Here is a 20,061-nt window from a genome sequence, read left to right as displayed (position 1 = left end):
CCAAATTTCCCCCACAGCCTCCCCCCCAAGCCGTCCGAGGCTCGTTTGGGAACGAAAAGGGGGAAGCGCTGCCCCTCCCGGCGGGGGGCTGCGGGGCGGTGGGAGGCGTATTTACGGCGGGGATAACTTTCCGGCTCGTTTTATTCTTTTTTTTTTTTCTATTCTTTTTTTTTAATAAATATATCTGCCTCTGTATCTTTGGTGCCTTGAGATAGACTAATGTTTAAAATAAGAAAAGCCGTTCCGAAAATGAGGCTGCGCTCACGCTGCCGACCTCGCCCATCAGTAAATATTTCATCCGATCTCAGGATGTTAAAAGAGACCCGGGGTCCCCTCCCCTCTCAACCCCCCCCCCCCCTTTTTTTTTTCCCATCAAAGAAATAAAAATATGTTTAGCGTCGTCTTGGTTTTTCTAAACTTTAGGGCCACTGAGAAGAGCTGCCGGTGCAGGCAGTGCTCCCAGGAGCAGTGGCTGTTGTACTGGCTGAAGGAAAAGAGATGCGGTTTCTTACCCATTGCTGTTTTAGCCATGGTGGGATGTGCAGGCTCTCAGAGGTGGTGAAGGCAAAGGGGTCCAGCTACAGCAGTGGAGAGAGGGAGAGAAGACTGAATAAGGCACTGAGTCAGCAGAGTGGGGCTGTGCAAGAGAAGGAGCAAGAGGCAGGAGCCCATGAATAATTATCACTCCTCTACCCAAGCAGATTGGCTCTAGAGGTCCCCTGACATGACTCCTGCAGAGCCAGAATCTCCAGGCATTAAATATTGATCCACCAATGGTGCTGGAGTACAAAGTGCCAGAATGCAGTTTGAAATGGAAATCAGTCCTTGAATGCCTCTCCCCCCTCGGTCTGGCTTTAATAGTACATTCCATGTCAAACGTTTTATGTCTTACATGAAAAAAGCCTATTGGTGTTGAAGGCGCTGCTGTTGCTACCTGTGAAACATGCAGAAATTCATTTTAACACGTTTTATTCTAAAGATATGACCAAAAAAAAAAAAAAAAAAAAAAAAAGACCACCAATGGAAAGGGTTTCAATAAACCATTTCAATAAACCATATCCATAAACCAGCTGCTTAGATTACTTTTTCCTCTGCATCTCATTTCCTTCAATTGCATGCAGATACCATATACAATTGTTTTATGCCGCATATTTATTTTAGAGTGCCCAGACCTAACCCTGGACAACTCGCATCGTGTCAAAACCTGGGGAACGACAGCTGGACCTGCTCACACTCATGAAGGGCTCTGGGAAGCCCAAAGCAGGATAAATGTGAAAAGAAGTGCCAGTAACCACTTCCCTGATGTACGTTGGGAAGTTGTGAGCCTGATTTACTTGATGAAGAGCACAGAATGTGACCTAATAGGATTATTACACAAAAGGGGATGGACCCATTTTAAGGATTCTTCTTCATTCATTTTAAGGATTCTCTACCCCTGGCAAGAGGAAAGCCAGTGACATGACTGATGGCTAACACATGTGGGTGGTGATCTGAAATGCTTGCTAGAAACATGGCAGTGCGGGGATGTATGTGCACACCTCATGGGCTGGAAGCAGTTGCTGGCCTAGAGGAGTTGCTGCCTGGGGCTGTGCTGCCCCGAGGACAATGCACCATGCTTGCATGGCCGTCTTGCCCTACACTGCCCAACTGGAGCTCATTCACCTCTCCCAGAGGAAAACCATCCTTACTTTCAAAGGCGTGCAGTGATAACAGACTCCCAGGCTGCTGGCAGAGAGGCAGCCATTGGGTGAATTTTCAGCTCAGAGTTTGGAGGGTGCCACCTGTGGGGTTGTTTTGTGGGGTGGGTGAGAAAGGTGGTGAGCAGGGAGAGGTCTCAGGGAGGAGCTGTGTCCTGCCGGAGCAGACAGGGCACTGGCACCGTTCTCCTTCCTCCAGCAGTGCCATCTGCAGCTGCTCAGCCCGTGCACTGTGCCATCATGAGCTGCGATGCTCTTCCTCTGCGTGTGCTTCCCCAGGACAGGTAACACAGGTTTATTCTTTTCGAGCTTCCTTCAGGGTCAGTAAGAGCATCTTTGCGTAAAGCAGGGCCTGGAGCCTGAGGCCAGCTTTCTCTTTTGAGTCACTATCGATCGTTTCTGAATTGCAGGAACTAGGTTTTTCCTTTAAGTGAGAGCAGCACGGTCTGGAAACGGGCTGGGGGAAGGAAGCATCCCCACTCTGCGCCCAGAGCGCTGCTGTGATTCAACCGCGCGTGGGGCGCGGCGCAGGAGGTGCTGCCACGGCTCCCCGCTGGGGCAGCTTTGGCTCGTTGGGCCGTGCTGGGAGGGGGACGAGACAGCCCGGGGGGGTGATCTGCCTTCCTGGGGACACCCTGCCCCCGCGGACAGCTGTCCTTTGGGGACAGCTTGTCTCTTTTGGGGCGAGACAACCTTTCTGTCGGGAGGCTGCGGGCGTGGGGAGGGTGCGCGGCAGAACGGGCTTATCCCGGGGGGGCAGAGGCCGGCTGCCGGGAGGGAGACGCCTCGAGGGGTTGGGGGTGTCTCCAGAGCCCCCCGCCCGCGGCTCCGGCGGCTGCGGGCTGTGAGCGCCCGGGGCAGGCGCGGCCGGGAGCTGCCCGCGGTGCTGAAGGAGGGGAAGGGAAGGAAAGGAGGGGAGGGGGAGGGCTGCGGGGGGAGGAGAGCAGGGAGGGAGGCAAAGGGGGAGGGTGGCAGGGAGGGGCACAGAGGGGTCAGGGATGGAGCATGGAGGGGGCAAGGGTGGGGCAGGGATGGGGCATGAAGGGGTAGGGGTGGGGCAGGGATGGAGCAAGGAAGGATGGAGCAAGGATGGGGCAGGGATGGGACATAGAGGGACAGGGGTGGGGAAGGGATGGGGCATGGAGGGGGCAGGGATGGGGCAGGGATAGGGCAGGGATGGGGCTTGGAGGGGCAGGGAGGGGGCAGGGATGGAGCATGGAGGGGTAGGGGTGGGGCAGGGATAGACTGAGATGGGGTGGGCAGGAATGGAGTAGGGCTGGGGCAGAGCTGGGGCAGGGAGGGATGGAACAGGGATGGGGAAGGCTGGAGAGGGTGTGGGCAGGGATGGGATAGAAAGGGAGGGAGCAGGGCTGGGGCACTGATGGGGCAGGGAGGAATGGGGCAGGGCTGGAGCAAGGAGGGACGGAGCAGGGATTTGCAGTGATGTGGCAGCCGGGCGGAGGCAGGCAGGGGTGCAGCCCAGCAGGGCAGCGCCTTCCCCCCCCGCTTTCCTCCCCCATCTCCTCCCCCCGCCGGCCCTGCGCCAGCGCAGCGCGGCAGCCGCATGGCGGGGCGGGTGTGGGGGCGCCCTGCCGGCCCCGCCCGGCTCCTGCAGCCTCTCCCCAGCGCCTTCCCGGCACTGGGGCCCGGGCACGGCTCGGCTCGGCCTGGGGAGGGGTGCGGGGGGAGGGGGATAGGGATGGGGATGGGGATGCAGCGGGGCGGTGCTGCCATCACGCAGCTCGGCTCGGCTCCCCATCCCCCGCCGCCGCACCCGGCACGCCCAGCAGGCAGCGAAGCCGCCCTGGCATCTGCCTTCCCCGTTTCGTTCTGTTTTTTTTTTTTTTTTTTTTCAGGGAAAGCAGCTGCGGGGCGCGGCAGGCGCAGCGGGAGGGCTCCCGGCCCCCCCGCAGGGCAGCAGCCTTCCCCGAGCCCCCCGCCTCGGTTGTGAGGCCGGGAGGGGGGCAATCAGTGAATCATAAAGGTTGGAAAAGACCTCCGAGATCATCCGGTCCCACCACCCCCCTGCCACCAGCTCGCCGCTCCCCCTCGGAAAGTGGTGCAAGAAATCGCCGGGCAATCACTGTCATGTCAAAGCCGTGGCGTATAGGGGAGCATGGATATTAGATGGGCCGTACACCATGTCACCTTTTAATGCTGTGTTTCATTGGAAAGGAGAACAGAATTAAGCTCCTGCATGTCCTAGCGTTGCTAAGACTTGTGCTCTTTCACAGCCTGTGCCTTCTTTCAGTTGACATAAAAAGCACTCGTAGCCCAGCCCTACCTCTGGGTCTGCAGGTGTACACGCTGTAAGGATGCACCAGCAATCCTTAACTGCTCCTAAATGGCAGTGGGGTATGTCTGGGGCTTCTTCTGTGGTGTTGGCCAGATTATTGAAAAGTCTTTTTTTTTTTTTCCCTCCCTTTTTTTCTTTTTCATTTGTTCTTTTCTTCATTTGCTAGAAAGAATCTTAATTTTCACCCCTCAGGAGACAAGGGAGAGAGGGAGGCAATGCTGGAAAGAGAAATGTTTATGCAGCACTTTGAAGGCTATTGTTGCTAGGTAAATGAACTACATTGGCATTGAAAACACTGTTTGCACTGGCACCTACAAACAGCAGAGGTGGGAGTAGGTCATGAATCTCTTGCTGTCTGCCTGTGCTTTCTGCCTCGCTGCTGCATAGGCTGGGAGGCTGTGCAGCCTTGTTTATCTTACTTAAATAACTTGAGAAATTAAGCTCTTATTGACTTTGCGGAGGCTTGTTTACACTTAGCTTTTGTCATTAGAAAATGTAATGGACCTTGCTTATAGCAGCTGATTTTTTGCTTTGGTCACTCCTACTTCTTCTATAGGCCTTCCCAAGTACTTTCTCTTTGTATTTATGCAATTTTAGTAAATTAATTAGTAATTAGTTCACGATTAGCTTTTCATCTCTATTGCTTTCACACCTCACCCAAACCTGCGGTGACAGACACTAGTGAGATTATACAATGGCCTCAAAAGTCCGAAAAGAATGGTGCCTGTACAACCTTAATTACTCCCCTATGCATAAATATTATGATACAGTTTTTAATTATGTATGCATATGCTGTTTTTCCACCAGATTCTCCCTACATCCATAACAAGACGGATGGTGGTCCCTTGGTGAGGACTATTTGATATTTTATTTTCATTCTGTTCTCATAAAACAGAACCTTGACACAGTCCTCTCTACCCTTGAAAGCATGGGGACAATAAAGATTTTCTTGTGAGAACATTTGCCAGAATATTTTTCTAGCATGGGTGAAAAAATCTTTTGTCCAGACTGATTCCTCACAGCAGGTTAAGTATAGATTAGAAGAAATTAGCATAGTGTGTATATCAGTAAGCAACTAAACCCTACATATTTTAATGTGAAAATAGAGAGAGACTACAAACCTGTGATTTTGTAATTTTTGTAACACTTTGGCTTTTTTTTTTTTTTAATTCCTACAGAATGCTATAAAAACCATACCAAGCAGATAAAAAAAGATTATCCGTGATCCATGTACTGATGGGTCCATTGGGAGAAAGAGCAAGCACTGATACATACGTGTAACTGTGTTACATATGAACCATGGTCACCATTTCCTTTCTGAATTATGCTCTTCTTATCCTTTCATTTTCCTATGCAATGTATGAGTGACAACATGCTGTTACATTTCTACTAGCATTTCTCCACTTCTGAAATTGTGCTTTTTTGCTGGGCGTAGCCCGTCTAAAAAATCATCTTGTTACAGCTTGATAGTGGCTCGATAAGCCAGCTGCAAACAATGTCACCATTAGTGATTTCAGTTGCTGCTCATTCCACGCATTGGAATACCTTAGTGTTAGCCTGGTTTCATGCAGGCTTTTATACTTGTACGACTGCACATGGTGTTCCTTTCAGCAGCATTCAGAATCACAGTGGGAAAGCTGAATAATGGTATTACGGTATTTGTGGATTTTTTTCTTTCTTAGAAATCTCTAAGCATTGGCTTAATGCTAACATGGGGATTGTACATAATCAGGTCTCCCTTGATGCCCTTGTCCATGAGATGTGAGCTAGAGCTGCACAAGGCTGTGTGATGGGAGTGACTTGGTTGCACCTAGACTCTGTCCTGTGCCGCAAATGCATAAAACACCCTAGACCTTGTGGGGGAAGATGGTGGAGGTTGAGGTGGAAACCAGTTGTGTGATTCTGAATGAGGATACCATGTTCACGAGAACATGGGAGCTGTTGTGTTGAATCAGACCAAGTGGTCATATGCCAGTGGCCTTTAAGTTGTATATCCTCCCCTTCTAAGTCCCCACAGGATAACAGGATCTTCTTGTCAATGACATTCTTGCCTTGGCCAAATTGGTCAACAAAAGCTCCTGAAGGAGATAACCTGAAGGGAAATCCCATGTCTGTGGGGGTATTTCAGTCTTCTCATCCTGACCCATCTTCAGGTAGGCCACCACTGGGCAGCCTCCCCAAGTACCTGTGTATTTTCAGAGTGCTCACAGAAGTGCTGTTAGAGGTGTCCAGCTTGATGCCCCTCTCTGACATCCTATTTTTGCATTTGTGATCCTTGGACTTTCGCCTGCCTTCATGTTTTCAGTTCCATATTCTTCTGCATTTCTCCTCATTAAATTCTTTCTTCTGCAGTTTCCTGTTTACAGGTAATTTTATTTATTTATTTATTTATTTGTTTGTTTATTTTCAAGGAAGAGCTGTTCCTAAAATGGAAACTTTTTAGGAAGAGCAGCCATAAACACAGGGTTAGGAGAAATAACAGAGAGCAAACATATATGATATATGTGTGCTTAAAGCCCAGAAAGCCAAACGTATCCTGGGCTATGTCAAAAGCAGCATGGCCAGCAGGTCAAGGGAGGTGATTCTGCCCCTTCTGCTCTGCACTTTTGAGACCCCACCTGCAGTGCTGCATTCAGCTCTGGGGCTCCCAGCACAAAAAGGACATGGACCTATTAGAGTGGGTCCAGAGGAGGGTCATGAGGATGATCAGAGTGATGAAGCACTTCTGAAGACAAATGCCCCATCCCTGGAAGTGTCCAAGACCAGGTTGGATGGGGCTTTGGGCAACCTGGTGTAGTGGGAGGTGTCCTTGCCCATGGCAGGGGTGTTGGAACTAAATGATCTAATGATCTTTAAGGTGCCTTCCAACACAAACCATTTTATGATTCCATGATTCTATGACAGTGCTCCTGTTATTCTCCCAGCTTTTAAGTGTATGCAATTTGGTTTCTACAAGTGTGGTTTCCTATGGTTTCTACACATTTAGGGACAGTCTAGTAGTCCAGCCTCTCCATATTTATCCTAATTGTAAGTTAATGTTATGGGAAGGCCAAGAGTTGGACAAGCACGTGCAGCTCTTTCCCAGAGATCATTTCAGCCATTGACCTTTCTCAGTGTATTCTTGAGCCTGACACAATCTTCCTATTCAGCAACCCTTTAAAGATCTTTCTTTTTTTTTCTAAGTGCTTATGCAGTGTGCCTGAACCCATATGCCTTTTATTTTCCACAATATCCTGTGGCAGTCAGTTCCACAGGCTGGCTCTTTACTATATAAAGAGCAATCTTCTGCTTATTTTAAGAAAATAAATCCAATTTAAAGCATAATATATCTTACTAAGAGCTATTATGTTCATCTTTGGATCTAGGATGCTAAGTATGCTTCCAATCCTAGAATCAGAGGATTCTTTACTCTTTAAAATAAAGATCCGATTCTCCTTTTAAAATGGGAGGAGTTTCATGTAACCCAGTGGACAAGCAGATGATGCAGGAGTTAGATTAGATGATTGGGTGACAATGCCGTCCATGGTACCTCAGCGGTTCACAATGAAATTTTATGGGAACAAAAGTGACAATGTTGAGCAGATCTGAATAACAAATCATTCCAAGACTAGAAACCCTTGTTTGTAAGTGTCCTCCAAGAAGGCCCTTTCATTTGAAATGAGGTGCACACTGTCACATTTCTGATTTTGTTTCTTGACCGTAGTCTTTCTGGACAGCAAAATGCTACATGCAAAAAGCCATAGGCAATAAATTACGCTGCAAAGGCCTGATTCTCTTTGTTCTGTCTACTCTGCTGTTTGTGGTGACACATACACAATTATTTTAACTTTCTTTTGCTATTTTTGCTATTCTTGGGATATTCTTTTTGGTGACTATATTTTAATTCACATTTATTTATTTTACTTTTTGGTGACTAAAATTTGGTTACCAGCTGTTTCATCATGCCTTTTGTCTCACACCCTTGGAGAAGACCTTTTGATGCTCCAAATACATTACAGACCATTTTTCTCTATCTAGTTAGACGTATCTATAGATATGTGCATTTTAGGAGAATAAGTGTTATGTTATTGCTCGCTCTCAAACAAGGATTCTGCTCCTGATATCAGCTCATCATCTATTGTTTTTGCAACTAAAATTAATTTTTACTTACTCAGTGATCAGTACAGACAACAAATGACAGTAAAGCAAGAAATAAGTTGAAGATAGATAAAATAGAGTCTGAAGACATTAGTTGCATTTGGGTGAAATCCACACTTGGAGAGAAACAGTAGCTGAAAACAACTTTGAGAATGAAGCGTAGAACTTTTCTATTTATAGTCTTGCTCTTAGCCCATAAAAAGTTTACAGGAAATTTCAAGTAACAACTGTTTTTGCTCACAGCTTTGCTAGACTTCATTTTCTTCATTTGACATTTTCAGCATTGCATGTCCATTGAATATTTTTTTGTTTGAAAAAAATGAGCTGAGACATCTTAGCTGTTCTTGAGTATAAACTTTAAGCAATATGATAATGTTCTGCTCATTTTTTTTTTAAACAGTCTAGCATGCCCTATTCTGCAATACATAACTGAAATCTGTCAGGCTTTTGTTTTGGTGGTAGAGAGGTTCACTGTCTTTTCACTGCAAAAATCCTCTTAATCTTGGCGATATTTTAATGTTTTATAAACAAAAAAAGTACTTTATACAGTTTTTGGATATGTATGCTAGAATCTTAACAGCTAGAATTTCTGAAGTTTCTATCCTTACTGAGGATGCTTTATTTTTTTAACAGCGTCTGTCTCATCTCCTGGGACTGAGAGCTGGTCGGGGATATAGGAAATGGGATTGACTAAATGTTAACTGTGAAGAACACAAAGGCAAAATAACAACTGGAGTAATGAGAGAAGGCTGGTACTGGCTGGACAAAGAAACTGAAATGAGGAAGCCTTTGGGACCATGGGTAATTAGGGTCTCAGAGGCAGACTAGGGAAAGAGTACGGCTGTGAGACAGGGCTTGGCATTTGTTTGCTGAAAAGATGAAGGACAAGGATTTGTGGCATAATGTGGGGAGGTGGTTGCTTGGCAACCTTAATTCAGTCCCCTTATGATACATGTGTGATCACATATTGTTTTTATGCAGGATTTCTGGCTCAAGTGTTGTGCAGGATGGACCTGCTCAGGGGACACAGTAGGGCTGTGCAAGAAAGGCAGGTGATGCCTGCATGACTCCTGACTCATTTATTGCTTGAGCTGAAAAGTAGTTAATGAATGAAGAAGGGTAAAGGAAGGCCATGTGACTGAACTGTGCACTGTTGCACAGGACTTTTCCTGCCTATTGCTAATATAGCCACTTAAAACAGTTTGGTTTTCTTTCTTTCTTTCTTTCTTTCTTTCTTTCTTTCTTTCTTTCTTTCTTTCTTTCTTTTTCTTTCTTTCTTTCTTTCTTTCTTTCTTTCTTTCTTTCTTTCTTTCTTTCTTTTTTTCTTTCTTTCTTTCTTTTTCAATCTCTGTATGTGGAACCTCCCATAGTCTAATAGCTTCTAATTATCTAATTTTAATGATCATAGAGTCCCAAATCCAATTTGCTCAACACTCACACCTGTGACTGATGCTGCAACTTCTGTGTTTGAAATATTGCTAAATACTTTAAAATTGCATCTTTGATGCATCAGATAGGACATGTAAAATTAGTGAATACCTCTGCGCTTAGTTTTTCTCTGCCTCTACTCCCTTTATTTTAGACAGCAATGCTTCCTTTTCTTTGCCACCATGTATTTTTGTGAAGCTAAATTAATTTGCATTTCTGCAGCACTCAGATGTTGAAGTGATGAGCACCATTGAGAAGCTCTGGAGGAAATTAATAATTCTTCCATCATAACACAATTGAATAATGGGCAGTAAACAAAGCATGGGCCACACAATGAGTTATGAGGTAAAAGCAAAATATTGATTAGCTGTTTGGTGAATGAAGCAGTGGTCCTGTGAAAAAATAGTGATTAAAAATTGTGTCAAAACACACAGGCGCAAGAGATTATTATCACCCTTCTACAGGAGAGATTGCCAGGAGGGAGATTAAATAATATACTGATGCCCCATGTGTCTTTTCCTGTCCCTTGGGCGGGGTTGTTTGTTTTGTATAGTAGGCAGTTTCAGGTTTATGACAAGTGCTTTAATGGCTATACTCCTATTTGAAATGGGTAGGGTACATGAGGGTGCTTTGTTCTGAGAGTAGAACGTAATGGAGTTTTTTTAGGTTCTTTTCTCTTGCAGGAATTTGCTCCCCAGTATGCCTTTTACATAGTCACTGCCTCCAAGTAGTATAGTTGGGTACTCTAAGGGTAAATATTGCTTAGGCAGTGCTTCAGTTGATGCCATGGAAGGCAAAGCACTAACAGCTTGTAGATGGCTGGAGGCTAGATAAATACCTTTAATGATACTGCTTGCAAGGAAAAGGAACTTATAGGAAGAGATAATGCAGGTAGCAAGCTACTGGCTTACTAAGTCACAACAAAAGTTGTTCAAAGGGAATAAAGAAATGTTTCATTTTGTATTAATCTTTCATTTCAGTTGGCGATATACTCAGAGTGTATTTTGGTAGTATCTGCCTGTGGGTACTGCAGGCAAAGGGCTCACTAGGAATCCACTTTTTGGACAACATAACATTTCTTCGGATGTTTGCTGGTTCAGCTCTGAACTTGCAGAAGTCCATGTACTGCTTGAGTTCCAGCTCTGTCATATGGGTGATGGTTCTGCTGGCTAGCATACATCTGTTCTGTCCCATTTTTAATTTTCTTGTTCTAATTTTTATGTGCAGCTCTGCAAGACCCCTGTGGTGCAGTCCTATGTAATGAAGAGCCCCTTTGGTTATGGCCCTGTAACATAATTAAAACAGACCTTTGTGTTTGCTACATCAGGAAGGTGGTTAAAGACTACTGTTATCAGTAGCCTATACTACATATGTTTTTTGCTTTGCATAGCATTTTCTTTTTTTCACAGCTGGAGTTTGAATGTAATCACTGTGTCCAGAAGGAATGAATCTTCTCCAGTAAATCTTCAGACAAAGAAGTAAAAGGGAGTCTTATTAAACCACAGAACTTGAAAAGACTGAGCTATTATTCATATGAGCTAATTCAACAGCCAATTAAAGCAATAACTCACTTTTATCTTTTCTAGGGCTGAAAAATTCTTGTCTGACTTCTGATTTCCTTTTCAGTCAAATACTATTAGATTCAAGTCAAGTAAGGCTCTAACTTTAGCCAGAAAAGGGGAGGGGAGAGAGAGAGAGAGAGAGAAAGAGAGGGAGAAAGCTGCATTACTTTATCAACAATTCCACGGTACCTAGCCCCTGTAATAACCAAATATGGCAAATCACATTAGGATAAAATTTAAGTTCAAATGCTGAATGAGACTGGCTAGGAGTGCATATTCATACTTTTTTTAACCTTAGTATTTTCTTCTATGGAGTTCAAATTACTCAAAAGTTCTTTGAAATCCAGGGTCTTGCAGTGGATTTGTTATATTCTTCTTCCAGAGAAGCTGGCAAGTAAAGTCTAGATGGGTCATAGTGTTGTCAACCTACAGATTACAGCTTCACTCAGCACATTAAGGCTGATTTTATCTGAAGGGTGAAAAGGAGAGATGATTGAGAGAAGTTCCTGAGTAACAAATGAAGTTGTAAGCTGGAGAGCGAAGCATGCCCTTCCTAGGGTGGGCATTCAGGTTGGAATCTACAGTGGCAGCTGAATGTGTACTAACCATGGTTGTATTCTATGGACTACTACAGGATATCGGTTTCCAAAGACTGGTAGCTTTCAGAATTAAGAGATATTTCCTCACGTGACATTTTGAAATTCAGAATACTACATTTGGTTGATGGGTTGCAGTGAAAAATCCATCTGCTAAACTAAGACTTTTTGCTATCCTTGGTATTCTAACATGTCTAAAGTGTAAGTAACATTTTGGTGTTGACTGAAGTTCATATAAACAAGAAAACTGACTGTAACCTCATCTCCTTTTGAGGACGTTTCATTAAACTATTGCAACACATACCTGATATGAGCTCATGAGGATGACACTACAAATATAACAATAAGACTTTTGGGATCATAACTTTAATTTCTTGGATTTATAGACTGAATGATCAGACAAGGATCAAATTCCATTATTCGATGCTTGGTTAGCAGTGGATTCCTTGAACTAGGATTCATTGAGCTAGAAAACTTTGATCTCCTTTTGCTGAAATCTTTGCTCCACTGACCTTTTTAGCTTTGCAGGAGGACAGAACAGAATATTCAATTAAGTCTATTTCTTTCATGTATTGAAAAAGTACACAGAGCTACTCTTACACTCTAATAACTATTTGACAAAATGGCTCATATTTTCCTAAACACTTTTGAGGAAGGTGTCTAGTCTTCACCTGAAAGCACTGAGAGATATAAAATCCACTCATTGTCACAAAAAAATTGTATAGTTTCTAAGTTGAATTTCTCTGCCTTCTGAGTCCATCTTCTGTTTCTCTCTGCATCTTTTTCTGCTGTAGTTTCCAGTCTCTTAGTCCTTTTTCTGAAAAGCAAAGATGATCTGGCCCCTCTAGTTTCTTGCTTTAAGTCATTATCATTAGCCTGGGCTTTATGGGTCTTCTTATTCCATTTCTGTCCTTTTTTAAACATCTTTAAAATTTAGGTAGTTTAAAAGATCTAAAATTATCTCATCAAGAGGCAAAAACTGTCCCTCTGCTTTTGCACATTTCCTTTCCTTTAACATGTTCAAATATTGCATTAGTTTTTCTTGCCATATTAGAACCGCTTAAGAGTTCATGCTATTTTTTCCAGTGGGACCTTCAGACCCCTTTCAGACTCTTTGCCTCATGGGTCATTATTTTCTGTTATGCTATCATGGACTACCTATATGTGCATCTATACATTCGTATTGGACCATATTAAAATGAAAATTTAAGTTATTTGCAAAATACGACAATCTTATTTATCCAAGTAACCATCTACATTTTCATCACTAAAGTTAGTTTTAGTGTTAACTGATAAAAGAAATGAACCAAGTATTCTTTTACATCTGATTTCTAACAGTGTTATTACATCAAGTATCAGACCCTGCAGTTTACATGTCTCATAAGTAGCTTTATATTGATATTTAGATAAGCATGAGATACCAGAAGTTAATGAGAAACACTCCATGACTTCACTAGGATAGGGAATAAGATCCTCAGTGGGCCACTGCATGAGCACGGAGACATATGAATGTGGTGATGTCTGCAAAAAAATGGGACATAATGTTATCCTGCTAAGCACTATGTTTAATTGTGTGAACAGTCTCATTAATTAGATATATTGAAGGTGTAGTAAATGCTCCAATCAATAGAGTGTCATCCATTCATTAATTTTTAAGTCTGGAAAGGGCTATTACTTTCTCTTAGTCATTATGCAAATAATTATTTATGAAGTCACAATTTTTATTAGTATTTTTATATTTACTAGCATCAGTTTAATATTTGCACTTAGATTATGGCAAATGCTGCTTCACATCTGGTTTAAAGTAAATCCTCTCTTTAGATAGAGATATTCTGCTTGTAATTGATTTCTGCAGTCTCTCTGTAGCCTTTTGACATAATATTGTTGTATTTATTCAGGGCATTTCCAAAAATCAAAACATCTTACTAGTTCAAGCTGAAGAATATCTTAGCAAAATCTGTTCTATGAATATAAGGAATTTATACATCTCATGAGATTTCCTGTGATATTGCTCAAGTTCTAATTCCTAAAACCAAGTAAATTCAATATTTTAATTGGTATTCCTAGGAACTGGTATGGATCAATGATGTATTCCTATATTGCCAAAGCAGTTTGGATTCCAGTCATTGAATTTTACTTGAAATCCTTCCTCTGGTAATAGTTTTTACAAATGGAAGAAATTCAATTATCTGAAAGGATGATAAGAATCCTGAGCAGCAAAAGGAATGCAGTATCCATCACTTCTGAGAAACCACGTATTTCCATAGCTAAAAAAGGAGTAATTTCTAAAGTAAATAAGGCACATTTTGGAGAGCTTAACTTTTCAATTCAGTAATGCATTTAAACTGGCATTATTAAATATCAGTAATGCCAGTAGTGATTCTTAAGTGAGAGTTTTCAGCTAACAATACGGTAAATTCAGTAGGTTTGAACTAACACAGTATAGCCCATGCCCTATTTTATCCCAGTAGTCATATATCTCAACATTGCAGCTGTGGGATAATAGTCTCTCTTGTGTCTAAGACAGTTCTGGGAACTAATAATTTGGTTTGAATAGACCCTGGAGTAGAAAAGACTACAGCATAAAATGAAATTTTAACGTTAAAATGGCTTAACTACTTGAAAATTTTAGTTGTTGTGAAGAATTGTATTGTTATGACAATACTACAGCAAGAAATCTTTCTCCTTTCCTTTCCTTTCCTTTCCTTTCCTTTCCTTTCCTTTCCTTTCCTTTCCTTTCCTTTCCTTTCCTTTCCTTTCCTTTCCTTTCCTTTCCTTTCCTTTCCTTTCCTTTCCTTTCCTTTCCTTTCCTTTCCTTTCCTTTCCTTTCCTTTCCTTTCCTTTCCTTTCCTTTCCTTTCCTTTCCTTTCCTTTCCTTTCCTTTCCTCTTTCCTTTCCTCTTTCCTTTCCTCTTTCCTTTCCTCTTTCCTTTCCTCTTTCCTTTCCTCTTTCCTTTCCTCTTTCCTTTCCTCTTTCCTTTCCTCTTTCCTTTCCTCTTTCCTTTCCTCTTTCCTTTCCTTTCCTCTTTCCTCCATTACTCTTCTTATATCCTTTTATTTCATCAAAAAGAAACAATTTTGCATGCTGCAATCAGCAGTAAGATGCCCGTTGTTGAACAAATCTCCTAACAGGAGCATGGAGATGTTTTACTTCTCTGCACAGAACTCGAATATTTTATCCAGTTCATACTCATATTTTAGAAACCGTTGAAAGATTTGAGAGAGCAAGGGAAAGAACTACCAAAATGATTTATGAGCTGTAAAATATAACTCATCCCATGAGAAATAAAGAAATTGGCATGTTACTGAATTAAAAAGAAGACTCAGAGGTGACTTCATTAAAATGCAAGAGGATATTCACAGTAAGAAAATTCAGAGTACTAAAGAAGCAATAGCTGGAAGCTCTCATCAGCCAAATTCAAATTAGAAATTCTGTGCCCATTTTTAACAGAACAAGTGATTAATCATTGAAATACATGATGACGGGAAGAGATGGATTCCCCATCTCTCATTTTCACATTAAGACAGGATGTCATTCTGGAAGATGTATTTAAGTCAAACACAAAGTTATTGAGCTCAGTACAAAGGTAATGGCCTGTGATAAGTAGATCAGATTAGGTGATCACAAATGGTATTTCTGGATTTAAGCACTATGACTCCATGAGATCACACCTCTGCTGAGAACTGGGTGAGCAGCTGGTGTTTTTTGGGTGGATAAATTGTACTACTTCTAAAATGCATGCTGCCCAGCCCCTGCACTGTTATTGGTCAGGTGTGTGCAGTATGCTCAAGGATTTCTCTGCAATAACCCTGGCAAAATAACCAAGCCAATCCAGTTATCAGAGAAGCTACTGAAGACTGTTGACTTTAATATAGCTTGGATCAGGTGACACAGTATTAGCTACTAACACAGAGTAAAAACTTCCATGACAACTCACACCAAATGCCCAGGTAGCCCTCTAACTTGCTTCTGATACCAGCCAGGATGTTAACAGTGTAAGAAAAGAGCAGGTATAGAGTCCTTCCATAGAGAAGTAGCACAATTCAGGTTGGAAGGGACCTCAGGAGGTCTCTGGTCCAGCCTGCTGCCCAAAGCAAGGCTGGGCTCTGAGGGGAGACCTAGTTGCTCAGGGCTTCCCAGCTTCTGGCAGTCACTGGTTGAGAGGTTGCTTAAACAGCACCTGGGATGCTGTGTCTGATATCTTGCACCTCTGAATTTGTCTAGTTCTATTTATATGTTGACTGCCCTAAGTGATGAGTTACAGTATTTAATAGTACCCTGTACAAAAGGCCATGCTTCACTGTACCTTACACCTGCTCTTTACCCACTGCTTATCCTGTGAGAAATAGTGAATGATAATTTTTCTAGCATACTGTCTAGCATAGGCCCCTTCTTTTACCCAGGTAATAAAATGAAAAAATATTTTTGCACACTTCTCACTTTAATATATCAAGTTAAAATGTAATGTTGATGACATTAAAAATAATGGAACAAACATACGTTGTTCCTTAAAGTCTTAGCTATAATGAGTTTTGGCTTCATTCAGTAAAAAAATCCACAATGCAGAGCCTATTCAAGACTGAGCAAGCTGTGGAAAATCAATTTTCCATGGCTGCTATGGCCTTGTGCAAAAGCTTAGAGGTTTTTATAGTGAACCAAGCCTTTTGTTTTATGATTTGTACTGCTTATAAATTGTGAGGATTGAGCTACTAATTTACAAAGTATAAACAAATCTTGTGTGATAGTTTAATCACTTAATTGATATCTTAAGTCAAAAGTTTTATTGTTTTTGTTGTATTTGTGGGATTTTGCACATTAACTCCTGAGCAGGAACGTGTAGTAAAAATGTATCATGAATTCATCAAATGTCAAAACCCATGACACAGCTTAAAACTATTCATTTTGCAATAAAATGATATTTGAATAATTGTCACATTGTAAAATTGCAGCCCTGTGGAGGCTAATGGAAAACTACATTTCAGTATAGTTCCCAAGGACTGCTCCCAATGCATTAATTAGGAAAATTACCATTAGCTTTGTCAGGACGAGATTGGGTTCATTTTCTTGGAATAACAATCTGATTCAGCTATGCACACTCATGTGCCATAAATCCTCTGCACATTAGGGTGCCAACATTAAGCCAAAGTATTGTACATCATGAATGAGCTTGGGTCCAGTCCTGCAGGCAGCTGATATTAGGACAAAGAGTCGAAGCAGTGAGCAGTGGGCGTGTACGCTTTGCCTCGCATGAGTGAAGCCATTTCTGCCCTCTACAGAAGAACTGGAAACACACGCAGCCCCAGCAGGAATCTGTGAACAAGCAGTAATAGCCAGCAGGAATCAGGGATAAGGACAGACCTGGCTACCCAACAGTTCATGCACTGCAGTTGAAGAGCTCACTTGCCAGCCCTCAGGACTTGATTTGATCCCTAGTAGGAACTGGAGGTAGTGGCCTCCTTGGCCAAGGCTTCTAGAGCTGATTTCTGAAGAATTTTGGCTTAGAAATATTTTGGCAGCAGCATCCCAAATAGCGAGCAACCGAACATCCCAAGATGGATGCTAGGCTCCATTTTTACAGGTCTCCTGTGTTTGTTTCCTGTATCCTACTGAACTGGAAACAAATAATTGTTATGCCTAGCGGCTTCACTGATTTCTCAGATGAGTTTTTTAAAGCCATTTTGTTGACTTTCTGAATGACATAACTATAAAGTCATATGTGACAATTCTGACCAGCTGCAGTTAGAAGATATAATTCTATGCAGATTTACTCTGGGATTATACTGAAGATTATACTTTTACAAGGACATTTTACTTTTAGGTGAAAACATTGTGATATTGAGGTTGTGGACTACTTAGACTTGTTTCTGAAACTAAAAGTGAGTCTAGCATTGGCTTTTATTTCTAATTTCAGTCAACTTTCCTGGAAGCTACTCTCAAGTTCAGGAAACTCTGGAGTTTGTGCCTGAAGACCTTTGCTTGGTATCAAAGCAAATGAAATTCCATGTTTCCCCCTGAGTATCACTTAGGATTTTGGAGTTCATCTGAAACCTCCAGCAGATAATTTGGAAATTCTGTAGTGTGAAAGCAATGAGGGTGAGACACATTAAATAACAGCAATAGGAGCCACCTAGGATCATCATAGCTTTGGCTGAGGGATATGACACCTTTCAGAACAGTCAAGAGCAACCTGTATTTTTCAAAGTTAGTTATTCAGGTGTCAGTCTTGATCCCTTAACTGCGGTGGTGCAGCCTGCTCCTCTGTGATTCATTCAGTAGTGTTTCTCAGATTAACATTTATTTACAAATGAGATAGAGAGAAACAGAAGAAAAAAAATACCAATTTTTGAGTTTGAAAATGTCTGCTTTTACACTTTTATATCCCTAGACCTGTATTGCACCATTCTTTTTATGGGATAAAAACAGATTACATCTAATACACTCATATAATTTTAACAATGAAGTAAACCACAAATATTTGGCTGTTAATGTTTTGTCTCAGATGGATTTAGATTTAAGATGGAAGAGCATGATAAGTGCTTATACAATCATTTTCCAGGTTTTCTCTCTGACATTGTCAGTAAAAGCATTCATCCCATTCACCTAGCAATGATTGCTGTAGCGCTGTCAGAGATGTTAGAAATAATTGTGGGCCTGTTACCATGGTGTGCCCTGCTTCAGCTGCTGGAGTAATAAGCACAATTCAAGTGAACTATTATGTAAATGTCCTTGAGGAAACATCAAGTGGTGAAAACATCAACAGCTGTAAGGACAGGACCCACTTATTAAAAAAATAAGGTCAACTAATCCATTGAGCTCCCTCAGGAGAAAGAGAAATGACTTCAAGGTGGTTTTACAGAAGGAACCAAAGTTTGATAATGGGACCTTCATTTTAGCAGACACAGATGTAAAAAAAGGTAGACACTGAAAGTTAAAGAATATTATTTCAGGCTGTATTTATGGTTTACATTTTTAACTGTGGAGTAATCATCTAAATTATTTCTCAAAGGCTGTGATGGTTTTACCATAACTGGCACTTTTATGTGTCAAAGTTTACTTAGAGATACGTTCATATCCAAACAGAAATTAATTCAGAAATATCTATAGCTAAGGAGAAGATTGTGTTACTTTATTCCAGTACTCCCTGAATCACTCATGGTTTTTGACTGCAAAAGCCACAAGGACATTGTGTGCATTGATTTGTACATGGTCACTCCAAGTGCTGACTTAACATGAGCATGGCTACTTAGAAAAACAAGTCATGTAGAGAAGGACATTTCTGCGTGCTCCTTACATCACCAATACTTACTATTTGCTGTGTAGCACTTACTTGTGCTAAGGCTTCCTCCAATTTCTCTCTCTCCACTCTTTTGTCTATTTGCTTGTCCACTGTTGGTGTCTGGCTCTGAGGTCAGCGCAGCCCCAGGCCAGGTGGCAGGAGAGAGGAAGGGCAATGTGAATCCAGCATGTGGATGTGGACTTGTTTTGCTTTTTGCTGCTGCGATGAGGAGATACAGACACAGACACAGACACAGACACAGACACAGATTTCTAGGTTGGAAGAGACCTCAAGATCATCGAGTCCAACCTCCGACCTAACACTAAGTACTCCACTAAACCATATCACTAAGCTCTACATCTAAACGTCTTTTAAAGACCTCCAGGGATGGCGACTCCACCACCTCCCTGGGCAGCCCGTTCCAATGCTTAATAACCCTTTCGGTAAAGAAGTATTTCCTAACATCCAACCTAAAACTCCCCTGTCGCAACTTTCGCCCATTCCCCCTCGTCCTGTCACCAGGCACATGGGAGAACAGACCAACCCCCATCTCACTACAGCTTCCTTTAAGGTAACTGTAGAGAGCGATAAGGTCGCCCCTGAGCCTCCTCTTCTCCAGGCTGAACAAGCCCAGCTCCCTCAGCCGCTCCTCGTAAGACTTGTTCTCCAGACCCCTCACCAGCTTGGTCGCCCTTCTCTGGACTCGCTCGAGCACGTCCATGTCCTTCCTGTAGCGAGGGGCCCAAAACTGAACACAGTACTCAAGGTGCGGCCTCACCAGAGCCGAGTACAGGGGGAAACACCACCCTGCAGCCTTCTCCAGCTCCCCATGGCAAGTCTACCCAGTGCATCTGGGACTGGAATTTCTATAGCCAGTTCTGAGACAGAAGTCAGGAGCTGAAGGTCTGAAGTCCTCCTACCTCTTCTCTTCCTCCTTGACCAGTACATGCCTATGAGTGTTCCATTTTACTGTTAAAATTTGCCAGAAAGCCTTGTCCTGTTCTGTGCTGCACAGCATGTAGCAGAACTCTTTTTTTTTCTTTTAAGGCACTGGGATACATATAAAAAT

At 42.5% G+C, this 20,061-nt stretch overlaps 1 protein-coding gene across 1 annotated transcript in view; it reads right to left on the bottom strand.

Annotated features, from left to right (window-relative positions):
- The window catches only part of STMN2 (stathmin 2), a 39,138-nt gene extending 38,507 nt beyond the window's left edge, over nucleotides 1-631 (bottom strand). The window contains exon 1 of the mRNA XM_035546307.2: nucleotides 513-631. Within this exon, the coding sequence (XP_035402200.1) occupies nucleotides 513-531 (19 nt within the window). The 5' untranslated portion in view covers nucleotides 532-631. The remainder of the gene's footprint in view (nucleotides 1-512) is intronic.
- Between the last annotated feature and the right edge of the window lie 19,430 nt (nucleotides 632-20,061).

This window comes from Cygnus atratus, chromosome 2, assembly GCF_013377495.2.
Source record: "Cygnus atratus isolate AKBS03 ecotype Queensland, Australia chromosome 2, CAtr_DNAZoo_HiC_assembly, whole genome shotgun sequence".
In the NCBI taxonomy this organism is placed as follows: domain Eukaryota; kingdom Metazoa; phylum Chordata; class Aves; order Anseriformes; family Anatidae; genus Cygnus; species Cygnus atratus.
This window is presented reverse-complemented; position numbering and strand designations above follow the sequence as displayed.